General features: G+C 50.1%; 1 protein-coding gene across 2 annotated transcripts in view; it reads right to left on the bottom strand.

The window, feature by feature from the left end:
• Positions 1-8971, bottom strand: part of PPP1R16B (protein phosphatase 1 regulatory subunit 16B) — a 29712-nt gene extending 20741 nt beyond the window's left edge. The window contains exons 1-2 of one of the 2 annotated variants that reach the window (XM_065754174.1): positions 8858-8971; positions 6989-7378 (exon numbers count right to left, since the gene is read on the bottom strand). In XM_065754174.1, the coding sequence (XP_065610246.1) occupies positions 6989-7235 (247 nt within the window). In that variant the 5' untranslated portion in view covers positions 7236-7378; positions 8858-8971. Of the gene's footprint in view, positions 1-6988; positions 7379-7476; positions 7893-8857 lie in introns of those variants that run through there. The other variant, XM_065754173.1, reaches the window with a different exon arrangement.
• Positions 8972-19031: the final 10060 nt, after the last annotated feature.

The raw sequence follows: 19031 nt of genomic DNA, 5'->3' as shown, positions 1-19031 counted from the left end.
TTATAAGGCACTGCCTGCACCAGCTGCCATAGCAACTGCTGTTAGGGAAGGAATTAGAGCATTCTTCACGGAAGTAGGAAAACTCACAGTCAATATGCGTAAGGATGGGATGCAAAGCAAAATAAAGGAGGATAAATACGAGCACGTGAGGAGCATACACAGCGCTGAGCGAGAAGCAAGACTGCTTGCACAGGTATATGTGCTCTGGTGCTGTGGAGGTGCCTATAAATACCCTAAGATACCTAACCCCAGCCTCATTAGCAAGCATTTTAGATACAGTTGATCCTGCCTTGGGGCATGAGGTGGATTACATGACCTCCTGGGGCCCGCTCAACCTCTATTTTCCATGATTCTAGGAGGAAGAAACCTATACCAGCTGAGCAGCACTGGCCTCCATCCAGCAAGGCAGGAATTTAAATCTGGAAAAAAATAGATTTAATCCACTTTTAAAGTTCTCCTTGACCAGGAGAGGAAGCAGAAAGCAGAGCCTGCAGCCATGCACAGCCACAGCTTGCAGCCAAGGCCCTCCTACCCATTCACATATCGTGTTCTCAAGTGCAGTAGGGTAAAGCAAGAATCAATCATGAATGGCTTGGTCCTGCAAGGAGGCTTCACCTCCGAAAAGAAACCATTTCCCCACCAGCACTCATTTGCAAAGAAGAGCTGGCCATGCCACCTTAACCCGGGCCCACTGGCAAACACAGCGATGCTGCAAAATGCCAGGGACCGGCGAGGGATCGCGCTGACGCCCTGCACGCTTCCGCCAGAATTGGATTAGATATCAGCACAGCTCTGCAGAGCCTCAGCTGAGGAGGTCACAGCCAACGTGGGCAGAGAGCCGAAATTTCACTCCAGGTTGCTGCTGCTTATTACGCAGAAAATAGCGGAGGTCTCTGACTGAGCTGTTATCCATGCTCTCTTTGTTTCCTGTTATTGGAGGGGGCCGACGCACACAGCTATCTGAGCACAGGAAATGGCACACACCTGGAAGGCAACCAGGCAGGTGAGAAATGCATCAACTGCACGAAACCCCACATCACAGCCCCTCAGCATCACCCTACGGAAGCCAGATGTGCTGCGTGGCATGACCAGTCCCAGCAGCCACCACCCTCAGCCAGTCAGCAATTCTCCCAGGGAATTCACAAACAGCACAGGCTGGGAAGTCACCGACTCAAAACTACACCAATAGATCAGCAAACATTAATGGGCTGAGATACAGAAGTTCAGGCTTTGACATTCGGCAGCCCACAGATAACAACAGTGCAGCCGCTCGAGGCCGCCCCACCACGACCAGGAGCAGAGCAGCCAGGACAGAGAGCAGAAAGGATAAACACGGGAGAATCAGCACTGTGCTGTGTGCATGAGCACCCCGAGCCCCAGCACAGGCAGCCCCCACTGGGCTGGGCAGGGCAGGAGGGCAGATGGTGATGTGACATAGCCTGCCCACTGCACCACACATGTGCCAAGAGCCCCAGCTGCTCCCTGCTGCCCTGACCTCCTTCAGAGTGCTCCCTCCTTGCAGGTGCACAAAGGAACAATCCCAGCAACACCATCAGCAGTACTGAAAAGCTGTGCCAGGTTTAAACACATGGCCTGTGCAGCCTGGTCTGGCTAAGAGCCATTCGCTGCCAGGAAACAGCGTTTTTAGCATGTTTTTGTAAATAAGAGGGATCTAAGAGCAGATACCCGTAAGTACAACCAAGGAGATGGTTTTTCTGACTTTCACCTCCAGCAGCCAGTTTTTTGAAGCAGATTACATGATTTAAACTACGTTTAGGAAGAAACAATTCATTGGCCCTGTGCTGACACACAGTGTGAAGGGACAGACACATCCAGGGAGGTGAGCAGGCAGGCAGGCATGCAAGCATTGGGGGGGTTCATTTTGAATAAAAAATAATAATACAAATCCCAGCGAGGCTTCCTATCTCACTGCATCCCAGCATCTCCTAGCAAGGACACACAGCACGCAGTGTTACACAGTGCTTTTGCAGTTGCATTTTTGCCAGGAAATACCACATGCTGATATCAGTGCTCCAGAAATTCAGAGCAGAAGCAACAACAGGTAACCATAGAATCATGGAATGGTATCAGTTGGAAGAGACCTTTAAGAACATTTAGTAATGCATGTCTTCCTGCTCGTGTCTTGAAACTTCTGGATGAAAGGGATTTGAAATGAAATGTTTCAGCTGACTCTGAAGTTGGGGAGGCAGCTCCACCCCAGGAAACCCAGAGATGGACTCTCAGTTGTTAACTCCCAACAAGAACAGACTGCATCTCCAGCTCTTACGGAAATAATTCTCCCACTTGCTTGAAATTTCAGAGAGTCGTGAAGAAAAATAAATCAATAAAGAGTACCCATTTGTTGTGACAACAGAGAAAATTGCATACTCCGTAGCTCTCGTGGCCCCAGATGCCATCTCGTTGGCTGCCATATGCGAGCTACCCCGCCTTGGCACCAGGTTGGGATGGTGTGAAAAAAGCCAAGTCACACATGGCCAAGTGTGTGAATCTGCTTTTAGAAGACATACCAGCCACCATTAACAGAATTAACAAAATCCCTCGCTGCCAGGAGCTCCCACGCACAGCTCCTTCAAGAAAAGGGGTTTCATTTCCACACCAATGGAGTCTGAAGACTCAAAAAACACTTCTGTTGTTGTGCAGAAGCTCTACGTTTCTGACTCAAATCGTTCCCCAAATGCACACGTATACGCTGGCAATAAAAGGCACTTTCTTTCAAAGCTCTTCAAAAGGCACAAAACCCGGGAGAAAAATCTTCTGAGACAGATAAATGCACTTGTTCACAGACTTGGACACAGGAACTCCATGTAAAAAGCTTCAGGAGACTAATAATGTGGGTGGAACATTAAGGCACCTCATAAAAGGTTTTTAGTAACAAGGGAACAGCGCATCAGTGAGGAAAGGTTAACGAAAGCAATTTATAGACACTAATTAAGGCCTCTCTTTAAAGTGCCTTTGCAATGACAAGGTTGGTTTTATTCCAGAAGGTGGAAAGGAGCTGCCTGGGGAGAGCTGTGCTTCCCGCACTCAGCGCTGTCACCCTTCCTATTACCGAGCACTGAGGAGATTTAAGGGTCATTATGAAGGGAAACATGGGGGATGTGCCTGTAGAAATAAGCCGTGCAATACTTATACCCTCGCAGGGAAAATCTTCTCAATGAGATGAAAGCCAACCTCAGCCTGCCCTGCATGGCTCCAAACTGCCAAGTGTGGGGGAGAGGACCCAGCAAAACCCCAGACTGCTCACAGGAACACACTGCTGGACCAACACTGAGCTTTCATTCCTCTTCTGGGGCATCAACCATGAGCATCTGCAGGTTTCAGTTCCTCCAGAAGCACTGTTTGACATAACTGTCTGCCCTAACACAGAGTTCTGCTAGCAGGAGGTGGGAGCTGAAGGACTCTGATGCTGTCAGAGCTGTGCCCATGGGGACAGGTGCCCATGGGAATGGCAGCAGGAGAAACCAGGGCACTTTCAGCACTGCAGGAAGGTGAGGTGGTCCTTAGGGGGCTTCATTTGTCAGTTGGTTCCCTGAAAGGAGCACAGCCTGCCCGCAGGTGGGGCAAACCTTTTTGTCTCCAATATTGGGGTAGAAGCTCCCTCTGCATGTGGGCTGAGCGTGGAAAAATCACTTCCAGGCAGCAAATGCCATACAAGCCCCAAAGGCAGCCTCTGGGAGCTCCATCTTCCATGTACAGGATGCCAGCTCCTCTCCTGCTCCCCAGGACTGCTCCCACAGCAGCTCAGCAATGCAGAAAGCCTGACACGACAGCCTGGCAGCAGCCACCAAGCACCCCTGGACCAGCCTCCATCCGTCACCTCGCAGACTTCAGCAGCCCTTGCAATTTCTTGGCAATTAGTACAGTAGCTGCAAAGCTTTATTGCATTATAAAGCATTTCTCCTTCCTAACTATAAGAAGCTAAGCACGACACTGCTACAACAGAGGTAGCCTGGGGTCCCTACCCCTAGGCTAGCTTTGCCAGCCCTCATCCACCTCACATCCCACAGCAGACACCACTGACAGATCTTTCTGGATCTCCCAGGGACACTCTCACCCATCCAACTCATCTACAGCATCGTCCTGCAGCCAGCTCAGGTTGTGCTGAGTGCTGGGCTTGGGGCTTCAGCATATTGCCATTTAAAATGACTGCAGAGTGCGATGCTCCTCCAGAGAATGGCCTTCCCAGCTTCGTTGTGGGGAGCATGGAATGGGTCCAGAGATCCCCATTCTCCCCTCAGAGCTGTCCGTAGGACCTTCAGCTTCCAACCAAAGGCCCCAGGTGAGGTGGGTGGCAGCCCCAGGCCTGGTTCTGTCAGCAGATCCCAGCAAGCTGTTCACACCACCTTGTTTGCTAAACCAGGGACATTTAGACAGATCTGTTGCAGGAGATGCTCATAGCTCCTGCCTACGCTCCTTGTCAGTGTCACCTCCTTTAGCCCTGTTTCACCACCTTGCTGTCCCAAAATAGGAAGCATGTGGCCTGGTTCTTACCCAAGCAGAGCAGAGATGAGGGTGATCACTGCAGGCACACAGGAACCCGCTGCAATGCCTGCTGTAGAGCTCCCCTAATCCTGTCCCACAAGGACCTGCAGGGCTCCATACAGGTGGCTCCTTCACCAAGAACTGCCCCACACCACCATGCCATATCCTACAGTTGGCGTGACCAGGGCCCAGGGACTCAGGGCTGCTCCAAACAGCAAAGTTGGGTTTTCCCTTCACAACAACACCCCCATGGGGTTCAGCCCTCCTCCAGCCGGAGGCTGTGCCACAGCACAGTGTGCCCTCCTGAGAGAAAGCTAACTAGCTTTTCAGCTCTACTCATCCCAAATTCATTGCACAGTGCCTGTGTCATCTGCTTTTCCACCTCTGGAGTGAAAAAGTTAGAAAGTAATTTATACAGAGAGAATGTTAATAGAGGATGGAAATTGCACGCCCGCTCTGAGGTAGCTCAAGAGATGACGAGCACTAACAGCACCCCCAGCTCTAAACTTTCCTCACATGAGCTCCTCAACTTTCTAAAGCATTTATATTTCTCCTCCCCCTCCTCTTCCCACATGGAAACAAAGGATGATTCATATGCTGAAATCATCCCCAAGGACCTCCAGAAGGACAGGTATTCACCCACTTGGCCTCCAGCGTTCAGTAAGGAAATATCCCCAGTCTGGCATCTGGGTTTGCTGCCATCCCCTCCTTCCCGTTATACCAGTCCCACAGCATGGAGGGACAGAACCTGCCTGCAAGCTCTTTGTCAGACTTGACTGACCACCAAAACAATAGAGTTTAATAAACTCAAGGCATCTGAGCAATCCAAGAGTGCAGGGGAAGCAGCCATGGTTAAAGCCTACAACCGCTACCTGGGCCCGTTGAGGGAAAGGCCAATGTGATGGCAGCCCCAGCACTGAGCAGTGCCACCTCTGCTGCGTGAAGAGGGACACCAAGGTACTCTGCAGCCCAGCACCATGACCACCTGCAGCTGGACAGCTGTGTCCAAAACCCCACCATACCCCACCAAGTGTCCGCTAGCACAGGCACGGGCCATGTCATAAATCTGCCATCTCAGCTGATTCTACTAGATACAGTCTCATGGCACAGGGACAAAACTCTGGGGAGATTCCTTACAAGATCCAGGTTCTTGCTTTCCACCCGTATACACTGCTTCTTGGAGAAGATGCCAGAATCCAAAGCAACATTCACTAGCAACGATACAACATGATTGGATAGGTTTCCAAGGCATCTTCCTTTGTCTCTGCAACACCAGTGGATCTGGATCATCAACTTCACTACCTGGCAGAGCAGCAATCTGCTGCTCCAGGTCTTCCCTGAGAAATACTTTTACCTCTCAGCGGAGTATTTACCCTCAGTTCCCAGCAGGGCTGAGCCCACTACCTTGACACAAACTTCATGACACGTGGTACACAGCAACATGGATGTTAGGAAATGAGGCAAAGTTAATGTTAATACTCAAGATATGGAGGAAGAGGTGAGGCAGACAAATACCTCTCTCTTAAGGGTATCTTCAGCAATAGGAAAAGCAGGTGGTTGCCCACTATGACCCATTGGTGACCCAAGCCCTTTTCCCAGCAAAGATTTCTCATTAAAATTGTTACTGTATTGGAAGGAAAGTTCTCTGTATTTCTTTTATAAAAAATCACAGGAGAATTGCAGTGGCCACTGTAGGGACAAAGACCCAGTTCTCTCATTTGGGAGAGTAAAAGGTCTTTTTTTGTTGTCCCTCCAACAGCACTGAGGAGCCCTCAGGCCCAGCAGCAGTGCTGGTGGCATCACCAGAGCTCAGCTCAGCTACCCTGCTTCCAAGCAACTGCCAGAGCCCTGGCATCCCAGGGCTCACAGGTTTTCCCCTGTGCATTGCTGAGGCTAATTGGGATTGGCTTTTAGACATCTTTTTTCTTCCTTTCATTTCAAACAAAAGCAAAACAGAAATGGTGCCATTAAACCAATCCCTGAACAATTTGGAACTTTCTCTTCTATAGGAAGCATTAAGCAAAGAAATGATTTTCATTATGTTAATTAGGGGGAAAAAAATCTATACACCCATGTAGCTCTCAATCAATTCCCCAAGCAGGGAAACTGAAAAGATTTACACTGACATGTAAATCCCTGTGACAGACTTCTGAAAAGCCTCCCAAATAGGCCCATCCAGAAGGCAAAGAAGCGTTTCTCACCTTCTGTAAATGGAAAGTGTGAAAAGGAAAGAGATGAAAGCTGCCTTCCTTTTCCCAGATCTCAGTCCTAACTCCTGCCCCATCCTGTCACTGTGCACCCACTCCAGTGTCATTCTAGGTAATGCTGGTGTCTCCTAGTACTTTGAATGCCCCAATCCATACCTATGCCAGAGACACTCAGGAGTTGAACACCACGCCAAGGGCAGACCACAGATGTCAACGCAGATGCACACTGAGGAACTACACGGACCAAAGAAACGAACTGCCAGATGTAAGCTCCCTACCTTCCTCCAAGTCGTTCCTCAGAGAAGCCTCCAGCAGAGCAACGCTGGCTTCAAAAGACACTTTCTTCCGGCTAACAGCATTTCTCTTCTTTTCATGCTTCCGCTTCTTGTGCTGCATCTCCTTTTCGTACTGTGCCCATTTCTTCAGCTGCTGAGCCCTCCGCTTCTGGGCCGCCCGCAGCCTCTCCAGCGTGGGCACCTTGTCCAGCAGCTGCAGCTCTGTCAGGAGGTCCACGTGGGCATCCATTGCTTCTCCTGGGAGAGAGGGCCCGAAGGACGTCCCAGCTGGAAACGGTGTCCTACCACAGGTCCTCGGGATTGTGGATGCCCGGTGCTACGCCAGCATCTTGGGGTCGAGCTGGGAAGGGCCCATGAGAAGACAGTGGAAGCCTGAAATGAGAGGTGAGTTTGAGGGATCAACTCTCATCGTCTCACGTAGACAAATGATTAAGATCAGCCCACTGGAAAACTCAACAGGCAACACCTACCATCTCTAAAGAAGGTTCATTTAATTGCATTTTCATCACTTGTTTTTTCTCACTGGCCTTTGTGATTTCACCTCTCACCCACTTCAAATACCCAAAAGAAACCCTCTTGTCTTAGCAGCAGCTCTAACATACAGCACATTCATGACTCAAGTTCAAGGCAGCCCTCCTTTATGAGCAGAGCTTCAGTGAGTCAACAAAAAGTTCTTCCACAGCGTTTCACAGACATCATTTCCTAGACAACTCCAGAGAGACACAACCCCAGGCAGGTTTCTATCTGCCACATCCATCGCTTGTGCTCCACTGGCCCTCTCTTATCCCGGTCTTAGCCAGGGGCAGACAGATAGGACGTGGCTCACAGGGAGATATTACCTACATTTTAACCACGTCAGCTACTTAAAAACATGAGTTTTAGGGCTCATTTCATTTTTCCCCCCAGACACTTTCTCCACATTGCAGCCCAGTTCTAGTTCTGCTGTACAGTCTCGATGCTCACAGCAGCGAGCACAGTTATAGTGCAGACCTGGACTCATGGTGCAACCACAACATCAGAGATCACCAAGCAGCAGCACCCGCAGAGCAGCGAGCTGGGAGGCCCACGGCAGCCACCCATCACCTGCTGCACCACAGAAGGAAGTGTGCCCCACATTTAACGCACGAAATAAAGTCAGTGCCACAAGTGAACTGAACGAGTCCGTTCCAAATAGACCCACTGAATGTATACGATGCCAAATCAAAGCAAGCTACAAATAACCACATACAATATCACAGCTCTGAGGAGCTGCTGGGGGATGTCCAAATCGTGCAGCACATCCACTGCATCCCAGTGAATTGCACAAGGCAGAGACATCCCGTCCTTTCAAATATTGCCACAGACTTTCCACCAGGGTCTGACCTCACCTATAAATACCGTGGCTCTGACAGCAATGCATGCCACTTCCTCCATGAGATAATTGGTTTGAAAACGGAAAACAAACAAACTCAGTCAGAGCACACAGGCAGATCACTTTATCCAGCAAAGGGCCAACAGAAGGCCAAGGGCAGCTTCAGTAGTCCCTGCAAACCTTATTTTGTGGGTTTGGGAACGACATGAACAAAAATAAAGCTGTTTATGTCTCATGAGAACTCAAGATTGCAAAACTAAATTAATAATAATAATAATAATAATAATAATAATGCTTCAGTTCCACACAGGTACAAACCCAAAGCTTTGCGAAGTCTTTCGTAAGAGAGACACCACCATGCAATTCAAGGACTTGCCCAAGATGCCCTCCAGCAGCAGCTCCACAGGGTGGGCACCAATGCAGCCCTCTTCCCAAAAACCTTTTCTTTGGAGACCGACACCCTCCCCAAGCATGGCACTTTACTGGGAAGCTCTTCCCACCTCTTGTGAGCCCGGCTCTGGCCCACGTGGGCGTTCCTGCAGGTATCTTTTCTGGCGATCTCTGCTGCAGTAAGGCGGGCTGCAGATCTGAAGCTTGCTGACAATACCTCGAGTGACAGAGATAAGGGCAGGAAATGCCTCTCGGCATAGCGCACCAACTCCCAGCCCGCGTGCTTCCACCACTGTTTGCTGAAAGATGAACAAATACGCCCCAAAATACACCTGAAGTAGAAAAGATGGCCCAATCCTGTAGGATTTTGGAGGCATGTGAATTGCATCTGCATTTCTTGGATTACCTGGGAAAAGCTGGAAGTTCTCCTCAGGAATTTGGGAGGTGCAGCAGGACACCGAGTTACGAGGCAAGGAGAAGCGTGGCTTGCACTGCTTACCCACGTTTCAGCTTTCCTGCTTTCACAACAGCAAAAACGGGGGCAGATGAGCTGCCCACGGAGGGAAATGAACAAAATGACAAAGGGGGAACGAACACCAGGAGGTATCTGCTGCTCTCACCAGCATCAAGGCCACTTCAGCACCAAGAACCAGCCCATCCTCCAAGCACCCAGCCAACCCCTAAGGGAGCAGAAAGGTCCCCCAGGAAAACTTCCTGAATGGGACGATTACCTGAGGGAAATGATAGAATCCCTAGAGTTGGAAGGGACTTTTAAAGGTCATCTGGTCCAGCTCCTCTGCAGCGAACAGGGACAACCAAAGCTTGATCAGGTTGCTCAGAGCCTGTTCCATCCTGGTCTTGGGTGTCTCCAGGGATGCAGAATCCACTACTGCTGGGCAACCTCTGCCAGTGCCTCACCACCTTCACCAGAGAAGGCATTTTCCTTATATCCAACCTAAATCTCACCTCTTTAAATTTGAAAGATCCCAAAAGCCTCACAAAGAGCTCAGCTCCATCTCTGGTTTCCAGTGACCCGGTTCCCTTTCTGCACCAAAAAAGCGGTGTGCTGACATCTCATCACATGTGCAGGGCCATCTAATTACAGCAAAGCTACAGGCCCAAGCATTTGTTTACCTGCAGTGTGACACAGAAGCTGGCCGTGTGGGTGTCTGCGGTTTTCGAGGCAGTGCATTTTGGTTTCTGTTTTATTTAAAGAGAAGGAAAACAAACAAAACAAAAAAAAATAGCATTTTGTTGCATGCTGTTTCCATGAGGTCAGCAGCTGAGAGCTGAGCACATCCTGCAAGACGCAGGGCAGCCAGCACGGCTGTGCCAGGGCCAGGAGGAAGGAGACACGCTGTTGCATCGCAGCCACAGGCAGGAGCTGCTCCAGCAGTGTCAGAAAGCAGTGCCTGCAAAGGGTGTGCAAACGTGGGCAAACAGAACCTATAAAAAAAGTTTGCATTTCCTGTACAGTGTGGTTCACTTGCATACAAGATGCACCTCACTAAGTTCAGGAGGACTATTTCAGGCATTGGTTACTCGTGTGCACTACAAAAGACTCTGATTTTCCCTTGAGGAGGAGGGGGACTGATGTTTTACACAGGCAGACAGCGACAGGACAAGGGGGAATAGTTTTAAAGCAGGAGTGGGGAGATTTAGGTTAGATGTAAGGAAGAAATTATTTTCCCAGAGAGCAGTGAGGCCCTGGCACTGCTGCCCAGAGCTGTGAGTGTCCCATCCCTGGAGATGCCCAAGGCCGTGGCTGAGTGCTGGGCAGCCCGAGGTGGGGGGGCAAACTGCCTGCAGCAGGGAGTGGGACTGGATGATTTAAGGTCCCTTCCACCCCAACCAGTCCATGGCTCTGATTTAAACTGCACTGCACCCTCAGCCTGCCTTCACCTCCTGTATACAAACGTTTTCCCACATCAGATACAGTGGCTGATATTTACACCCTGCAAAGAGATAAACAGAGCACACTTGTTCCCCTGTTCCGGGGCCGCCCCCAAGTCCATCCTACCAAGCATTCAGTGTGCACACATGTAGCTGCAGTGCTGCTGAAGATGAGGCTAGGGCCATGAAAGCAGCCCCACTGCTGGTGACGGACAAGGCAGAGCTAAGACCTGCAAATCCTCTGGCACATCTCCTCAAGGAGCTGCTTAAAGCACAGCATGACACCAGCATGTGTGTGCACTTGCAAGAGCCCTTCAAGTAAGTGTCATCAAGAGACTTAATTTTTATTCCAATTTTTTTTTGTTTTTAAGAATGAAGATAAATATAAACACAAACTCTGGCAGAGCAATCTTCAAATGGGACACAAGGCAAAGAATTCCTTCAAGTTGAGCACCTTTCATGTAAAGGTAAAATGTACAAGAGCTGACGTGGAAGAGATCACTCTTATGCACTGGATTATTTGAGGGAAGACACCTGCAGGACTGGGTGAAACATCTGCATTCACAGCATAAAGGCAAGCCAGAGGCGTGAAAAGCGACAGAAATAGCCCTCCCCTCTTCACCTCAAGTTAATCTTCTCTCAGCTGGAATTGGAAACCAAGCACGAAAGCCTATAGCAGGGACCTGAGCACATAAGCAGCCTGCAGCAGAGGCAGCTGCCCTTTTATTCACTTTGTGTGCAACTACTGCTGCAAGGAGGCAAGGTGGGGAACTCCCCTTCACCTTGCCACCAGCACTCAGGCTCAGCTGAGCTGTTACAGCAGCCAGCCCACCACACCACAACCCATCCTCCAGCAACAAGCACCAGTGAAGAACTTGCAGGTTCCCTTTCCACACATCAGCCCCAGCACTGCCCCTGCTCATCAGTACAAGCAGTATTCTGCATCACGGCTTTGGTGACCAGTGAGGTTCTCCACACGATCTGGAGAAAGCAGAGCAGCTCTTCATCACTTGCCAACAGCTTGCAGAGACAGCCACCGAGATGCCAGAACACTAGCAAGAGTGTGGAGCGATGGACTGAAGGACCAAGGATCAAAAAGTTTTTGTTGCTCGGTTTTTTAAATAAGCATAGGATAAAACAAGACAAGAGGGTCTTGTTAGGATGACCAGAGCCCAGAACAGGGGCTTCTTGCTTTATTACAGCACTGCATGTGTCACTTCCCATGCTTACAGCAAATGGTTCATCAGAGCATCACTAACAGGGATACTGTGCCAAGAAATACTGCCCAAACCACCACAACCTCACACACTGCTGCTGGGTCTGCCCAATGACAGAGAACAGAAGACCTGACATTAGAGCCCAGGCACTGAACTGGGAGTTGAAGTCACCCACAGCTAGCACAGAGATGTACAGCACCTGCAAGGAATCCCAGCCCCAAACACTTGCTTCCCCCTGCAATGCCACAAGAAAGCCACATTTCCTACAAACCACCAGGGGAGAAGGATGCCAGACAGCCTGTGGTGAAAGGCTGCAATGCAGCTCCTCAGCCTCACATGGGTTTGTTCTCTATTTGCAACTGAAATGTGCAATCCTCTGATATCAAACCTCGCCAGGCAGGCCGCACCCTCACCCTGGCTGGATCTCCATGCAGTGGCTCAGGTAGCAATTCAATGGCAGGGAAGTGATGGATGCCCCATCCCTGGAGGTGCCAAGGCCAGGCAGGATGGGGCTTTGAACAACTCCATCTGGTTATGGCTTCTGGTAGGGAGCTAATTCCTCTCAGAGGCACCACACAACTCTTCCTGCACCCTGCTGCGAGCCCTGCAGCTCCAGCTGGGCAACCACACAGAGCACTGAGAATTATGAGAATCGCTGCCGCATGACTTCACTGCACTGCTATCTCAGAAGCAAACTGCTCCCTTCCTCACTCAGCATCCTAAGCAGCACACATCCACCGTGAGCAAACGTAAGGACAGAAAGCCAAAGGGGAGAGAAACACTACTTGGAAAAACAAAAAGTGAAAGGCTTCAGCCAACAGCCCTCAGGAGACACAACTCCTCCAGGCTGCAGCGAGGAAGAGGGCACCCACGACTTCTGGGCAAGGGATCTCATCACAAATTGGGAGTTTCAGGAGAGATTCTTGGCTTTCCCACAGGTTTCTCGTATGCAAAGTAAGTAACTTAATCTGCGCCCCAGTTACCTTCTTGAAGCGCAGATACTATCCTGCCTGCCACGAGGGAAGTTCCACTGCTGCTTGATGCAGAGGTGAATTTGGTGGTGAAGGTGAATTGATGTAAGCTACAACTCCTCACTGAACAGAAAGCTTGAAATGTAAAGCTCAATTCTTCCCCCGAGAATTAAAAACATTTTGCTTTGGCCGCTTTATCTCTGGTTTCAGATAATCTCTCCCACCTCAGCGTGCTCCTTCTGAGCAGTGGGAATGAAATATGAGTAAGGAGGAAAAGAGTGAAACAGCGAGTCCAAAATCCTCTCTGGAGCTGATGCTGGTAATAGAAAAATGTAAGTACCTCATTCTCTTCTCCTCCCAACTGTTCCACCCCCAGTAACACTGGTGCTTGTTTGAGGAAAGCCCCCTCCATATTTTCACCATATATTTCCTGTAAACACCCAACCCAGCACAATATGTATTCCTTTTCCCAGCAGCATTTCAACGCGGGCTTATCTTCCCTGCTTCCTTCAGAAAGGCCCTCTGTGCCAAGCTGCCCTCCCCTGCCCAGGGCAAGTGAAACAAGCCAGCCATGGTGCTCAGATGTACACGTGGTGGCTGCTGAGCTCCTATCAGAAGCCACAGAGCTGCTCTGCAGAGCTTCTACCTCCGGTCCATGCAGTGCTCTCAAGCCTGCTGCTGGGGCAGGCCCTGCAGTATGAAATCTCAGTTGTGCCTTTTGCTCTCAGGTCACTCCGGGCTCCAGCACCAGCTTGGAGCGGGGACAGAGCCACGTCAATCAGCTGGGACACGAAGCACTGAGCCAGGAGCTTGAATCCAGCTCAAATCAGAACTAAGTCCAAGGGCTTGGTTTCAAAGCACACACCAAACTAGCTTTGTGTAGTAGAGAAAACTGTTCAATAACCTGCAGGCCTTCAGGGACCACACGCTAATTGCATCGATTGGTCTTCTCCGATTAGGGCTGCACACTTTGAGCCACGAGCAAAGCCCCCTCTGCCCGCAGCCGAGCCCGGGAAGCACTTCACAGCCCCAGAGGAGGCGATGCTCAGAGACCAGGAAACTATTCCTTCAGGAATTCATTACACGCAGCACTCCCCTTTGCTCTCCCAGAGTATCTGCTGACAAAATTCATCTCCAGCATCAGAGGAGCAGCGGGATCCCTGCCCCTGGGCAAAGAAAGGAAGATCAGAGCGGGACTTCTGTGCAAACACGAACCCAATCCCAGCTGCCCTCACACAAGGCAGACCCGGCCCCAAGGCAGGCAGCTGGCAGGGAAGGAAAAGCATGCAGCAGCACTGATTACGTGGAACAGAAATTAATTGAGGGCATAAGTCGGCCATTCAGTTCTCCATTTACTTTTCCAGGGCATAGGATATGCGTGCGGGTTGCGATGCAGGGAGCAGCCCGACCCATCTGTGACAGCAGCATCACCACCTCCCATTTGTTCTCCTGGGTAAAGCTTCCTCCTCATACCAGCCCTGCAACAGGAGGATGCACACCCAGATCCTCCTTGCTGACATCACAGGCTACACAAACTGGGAAGATTTTGAACCTGAAAGCAGCAAGCGGTCACAGCTCAGGCATCCGAGTAAGACGTGGATAAAACACAAGGCCAATTTCCATCAGGACCTCAAAAGCACCACTGCAGAAGCCCACACCCTTCCCATGAGACACGGAGTGCTGTTCGCCTGCACGCTGTGCTTTTTGACCAAAGTCCTTTTATTGTTTGAAGCCACTTGCACACATTTTGGCACATGGAAAAAAAAAAAAGAAAACAGAGGGAACAGCCCTCCTGGGGCAGAGCACCAAGTCAGAAATGGATTTTCCATTTGTGGTTCCTCACTACCCATCTCAGAAAGAAGCAACTTCCCTCTGCACATCAGCATCCCCAGCTGCAGGATGGATGGCACCCAGTGTGATGACAGCAGTGCAACGTGAGAGCAGAGCAGTGCTGGCGTGATGTAGTGCTTTCGGCCGCTCCATGACTGGCATGGATGTCAGGGTCTCAAGGTGCCTGTTACACACCTGCCAGGAGGACTATTGATTCTGTGGGAGCCATAGGAGAAGATGCTCTTCCCCACAATCTGATTCATCCCTTTTAAACAGCAGCAGCATTTAATTATTGTTAACCAAATGCTTTCAGCTCTAATGCTCACAGACATTACTGAGCTCATCTGTAACTGTTCCAGTGACCCTCAAGAGATCTTAACCGCACAGCACAGAGGTTCCCTCACATCTCCTGTTTGTGGGGAACAGGGGGCTTGCCCATCCGCAGGTTCTGCTGGGAAAGAGATCTGGGGAAAAACAATCTATCCACACTACAGCGCACAAAACACTGCTCCGTACAGCTCACTCATCTGACTGTGGCCTATGGCACTGCCCCCATGCCCTCGTGGACTCCACGATGACCTAAATGTTCCATTACTAAACCACGTGCCCTCTGTTCCTCCATGCCAAAAATTTCAGCCCCTGTGTCTGCCCCAGGCTGGGAACAAGGAAGGGGACCTGAGGCTGCCAACCCAGCACCCACGGCACGTAGTCAGGCCTCACTGCAGTAACTTACAGCTGCTATAGGTACCAGCATCAGCCCGGGCACAATAATGGCAGTGAGGAACAGTACCAGCTGATACCATCACTGCTGGGTGACTGTACTCATGAAGCCCACAGGAGTATTTCAGTGCATCTTTCAGAAAGCCACCCCGCAACACTTCAAGGAGACAAAGGCTGCTTAACATGCAGACCAGCATCAGCCCTGCAGAAAGCAAGATGCTGCTGGCCTTGGCCAGGGGAAAGCATCTCCACCAACAGCCCCACCACTGCCCCCCACCTCTGCTCAGGCCCAGCTCGTCTCATCTCAGATGCAAACAGATTAAAACAACACACAGCCTTCTGCAGTGCCAGCATCACCAGCTTCAGTCTTCAATCAAACACCCGGAGCAGCCTGCCACTGCCTTGCTTGCGAGGCATATTTTATGTTCCTAAAGTACCTTATTTTTAGGCACAGTTATCAACCCGTACGTCACCATACATGTCCTACTTTTCATGTTTTCTGCATCTACTCTTGGCACATTGGCTCGACTTGTTGCGCTGACAGTACAGTTGCTCTTACACACAGTTTCATCCAATGTTTACCATTTATTACTCTACAAACATGACTTAGGATACCTCACATCGAGGTGACTACCATCACTGTACCCGAACTGCCAGTAGTGCTCTTATCCTCAGTGGTGATGCTGTTACTTTGCTTCTGCCACTTCTGCAGTTACAAACACCAGGGCTCCCTGCTCGTGGGTCCCTCTCCTCATCCACCCACGAGCACAAGGTTCAACCACAGAATATCACAAGTTGGAAGGGACTCATAAGGATCATCGAGTCCAACTGATGGCTCCACACAGGACCACCCAAAAACTCACACTACATGACTAAGAATGTTGTCCAGATGCTTCCTGAACTCCAGCAAGCTCAGTGCCACAGTCACATTCCTGGAGTCTCTCAACGTGCTCAGTGCATGGCAATGCCTTTATGGGCAAACACAAAGTCTTGATGACGGGAGAAAGGCTTCCCCAAAATATTGGGATGGAAGGCCCAGACCTCTGCTGGGAGGAACTGCTGCTCAAGGGAGATTTTCTGCAGTTTCCCAGACACTCACCATGTCATTTCATCCCTACGTCAGCTGAATACTCTGCTCTGAGAAGTAGTTTTATTTAGATGGCAGAAAAATCTCTCTTACAATAGAAAAAGTCAAATTCGGGCACAGGATCATCCTAAAGACTGAAATCTGAACCTGCAGATGGTGGAGATGGCCCTTCTGTATCCCAGAGCACAACTCCCACCAGTTGCCTTAGTGAGTTAAAGAAGACAGCAAGCAAAGCCCATCCGGTACAAAGCACATCTTATTTTCATGTACCAGAAGAACAGTTGCTCAAGACTTCAGAGGTAAAAAAGTTAAGCCCCATACAAACCTCAGCTTAGAACTAGATAGGAGAGAAACAACAGTGACTCTCACTAAATGCTTCTCAATCAGTCTGGGGCTCACATTGTCCTTCATGATTCTCCTGACAGGTATTTGACCTCTGAGCTGCTCAGTCAGTAGGTGCACACAGCTCACACCTATGTGACACTGCCAGCATCCCATATTGCTACATGGAGCTGCTGCAGAGCAACACCTCATCCTTGGGGTTTCCTCGTACAGACCATTACAGGTGCCATCGCCACACCACACTGTCACACAAAGGGAAGGCAACCAGCATGGATGAGCAGAGCTGTGCACCTCCAGCCTCCCCTCCTGACTGACCTCTCTCTTTCCTCCGGAAATAATGGGCCTTCCAGCTCAAGGGCAAAGAGCTGTGATGCAGGGTGCTGAGCAGCCCCTCACCTGCAGCACGGCACTAAGAGCTGATGAGCAAACTCATGAGGGTGATCTCTTGGCAACACGAGGTGAGAGAAAAGGAGGGGAAAATTGCTGCCAGCTTGTTTGTGTGCACTTAGGGTGGCATTTCCAACCCTATAATTGTTGCATAATGAATTTAGCAATGCAGTTCAAGAGCTATGATTCATCCAGGCCAAAAAAACATGAGTCAGCCCCCAAAGAATCATGAGATGTTAAAATTATATACATTTAACTTGAGCTTGACAAATCCTAAGGAGCAGCGTAACAGCGGAGCGTCTCGGTGCAACTCAAAACACCATGCAAAGATCCCCACTCCTCCCGGCCAACGTGAGCTAAGCACAACGAGATGGACTGGCATTGCTAATAATTTACACCCAGCCCCAGCGTGCAGCTCAGGTTATCAGCCCCAGCTGGAGAAGGGCACCTGATGCTGTCAGTGCTGTGCTGCAGAGAGGGAGCGCAGATCTCTGCAGGGGGCAGCAAGAAACAGGGCAGATTTATTAGGGAAAAGGATGGCCATGTTAGGGAGCAAGCGGCCAGGAGGCAATGCAGGGAGCACCTCAAGAACAATAAGATATTTTCCTTGGGTTGCTTGAGGCATGTCCTGCATTCTGTGCTTACAAAGCTTTAGTATATATGGAAATAAAAGTCATTCTGAAATGAGATAGGGTGCGAATTCAAAGCGGAACGACTATTCTGGGTTAACTCCCCAGGTGGCTCCTTACAGTGACACCAGTTTTTTCTAGTTTAATTCGCTTTAAAAATAGATTAGGCCAATGGTTCTGATCTGCAAGGCCATGGTAGCTAGCCCACCTCTTTTAGAGCATCCTTAATTAGAGCCTGGATATGGGGACACGTGGGGCTCCGGGATGCAGATCTAATAACCCAAATTAGGGAACATTACCCTAGAGCAGGACAGAAAGCAGGAGGGTCTGCACAGAGAGCTGTCCCTATATCAGCCATACGGACATCGTTTGGCTTCTCCTCCCTCTGTACAACAGGAGAGCAGCCCATGCTACGCTGCCAGCTCCAAACCAAACAGCGCTGTAAGAAACCCACAATCTGTGCTTTGCATGGAAGCAAAGCCACCTTATAAAGCCATTTCTGTTTCAGGTTCATTGGAGTTTACCACTTATCAAAGTTCTGTTTAGCCTCATTAATCACAGCCTATCAGGCTCTTTCAAATGCAAACAGAAAAGAGTACCCAACGAGCACACTTCTCGTTTCAGCTCTCTCCCACTGAATTACAGGAAGGCACGGAGCTGGAATGCCCACCACCTCCCCCTGCTTTGTACCCCTTCCCATGGCATTCCATCAGCTGACTATCCTGGAAAAAAAAACAAACAAAACACGTTATCTCTTTCCCTCCAGCTAGCAATATTCCAGGGCAGCACCAGCATGCTGTGCAGGAGGAAGGGCAGGGAAAGGCAGGGGCACTTCTGGCCGTAGGATTCAGGGCAGCCCCTGCAAGCAGGGATGGCCACAGAACCTTTGCCAAAGGCCGTGAACTTCCTACCCAGGCCTCTACAGCGGGCAGCCCTGCAGCTAATCACATCAACTGATACATGTGTTTGCTTTGTATGGCTATCGAGGCTCAGAGTTCCTGGAGCTATCCACTCCTTTGGGCGTGTACCTGGCTCTGCTAGCCCCTGCATTTACACACTGCTGCGAGATTTGTAGGAAGGTCCAGCAGGAAGAAATGCATCACCCCAAAAGCAGGACATGCCCAGCAAGGAGGGCTGCCAAGGGCTCCTGCTGAGCTCAGCCTCATGCTGTGCCTGGCACCGAGCAGCCAAGCAGGACACAGCACAGG

Source organism: Cyrtonyx montezumae, unplaced genomic scaffold (assembly GCF_038088225.1).
Source record: "Cyrtonyx montezumae isolate F1298 unplaced genomic scaffold, pur_monq_1.0 scaffold_9, whole genome shotgun sequence".
Lineage (NCBI taxonomy): Eukaryota > Metazoa > Chordata > Aves > Galliformes > Odontophoridae > Cyrtonyx > Cyrtonyx montezumae.
The sequence above is the reverse complement of the archived record's forward strand: the minus strand, read 5'-3'. Positions and strand labels throughout refer to the sequence as shown.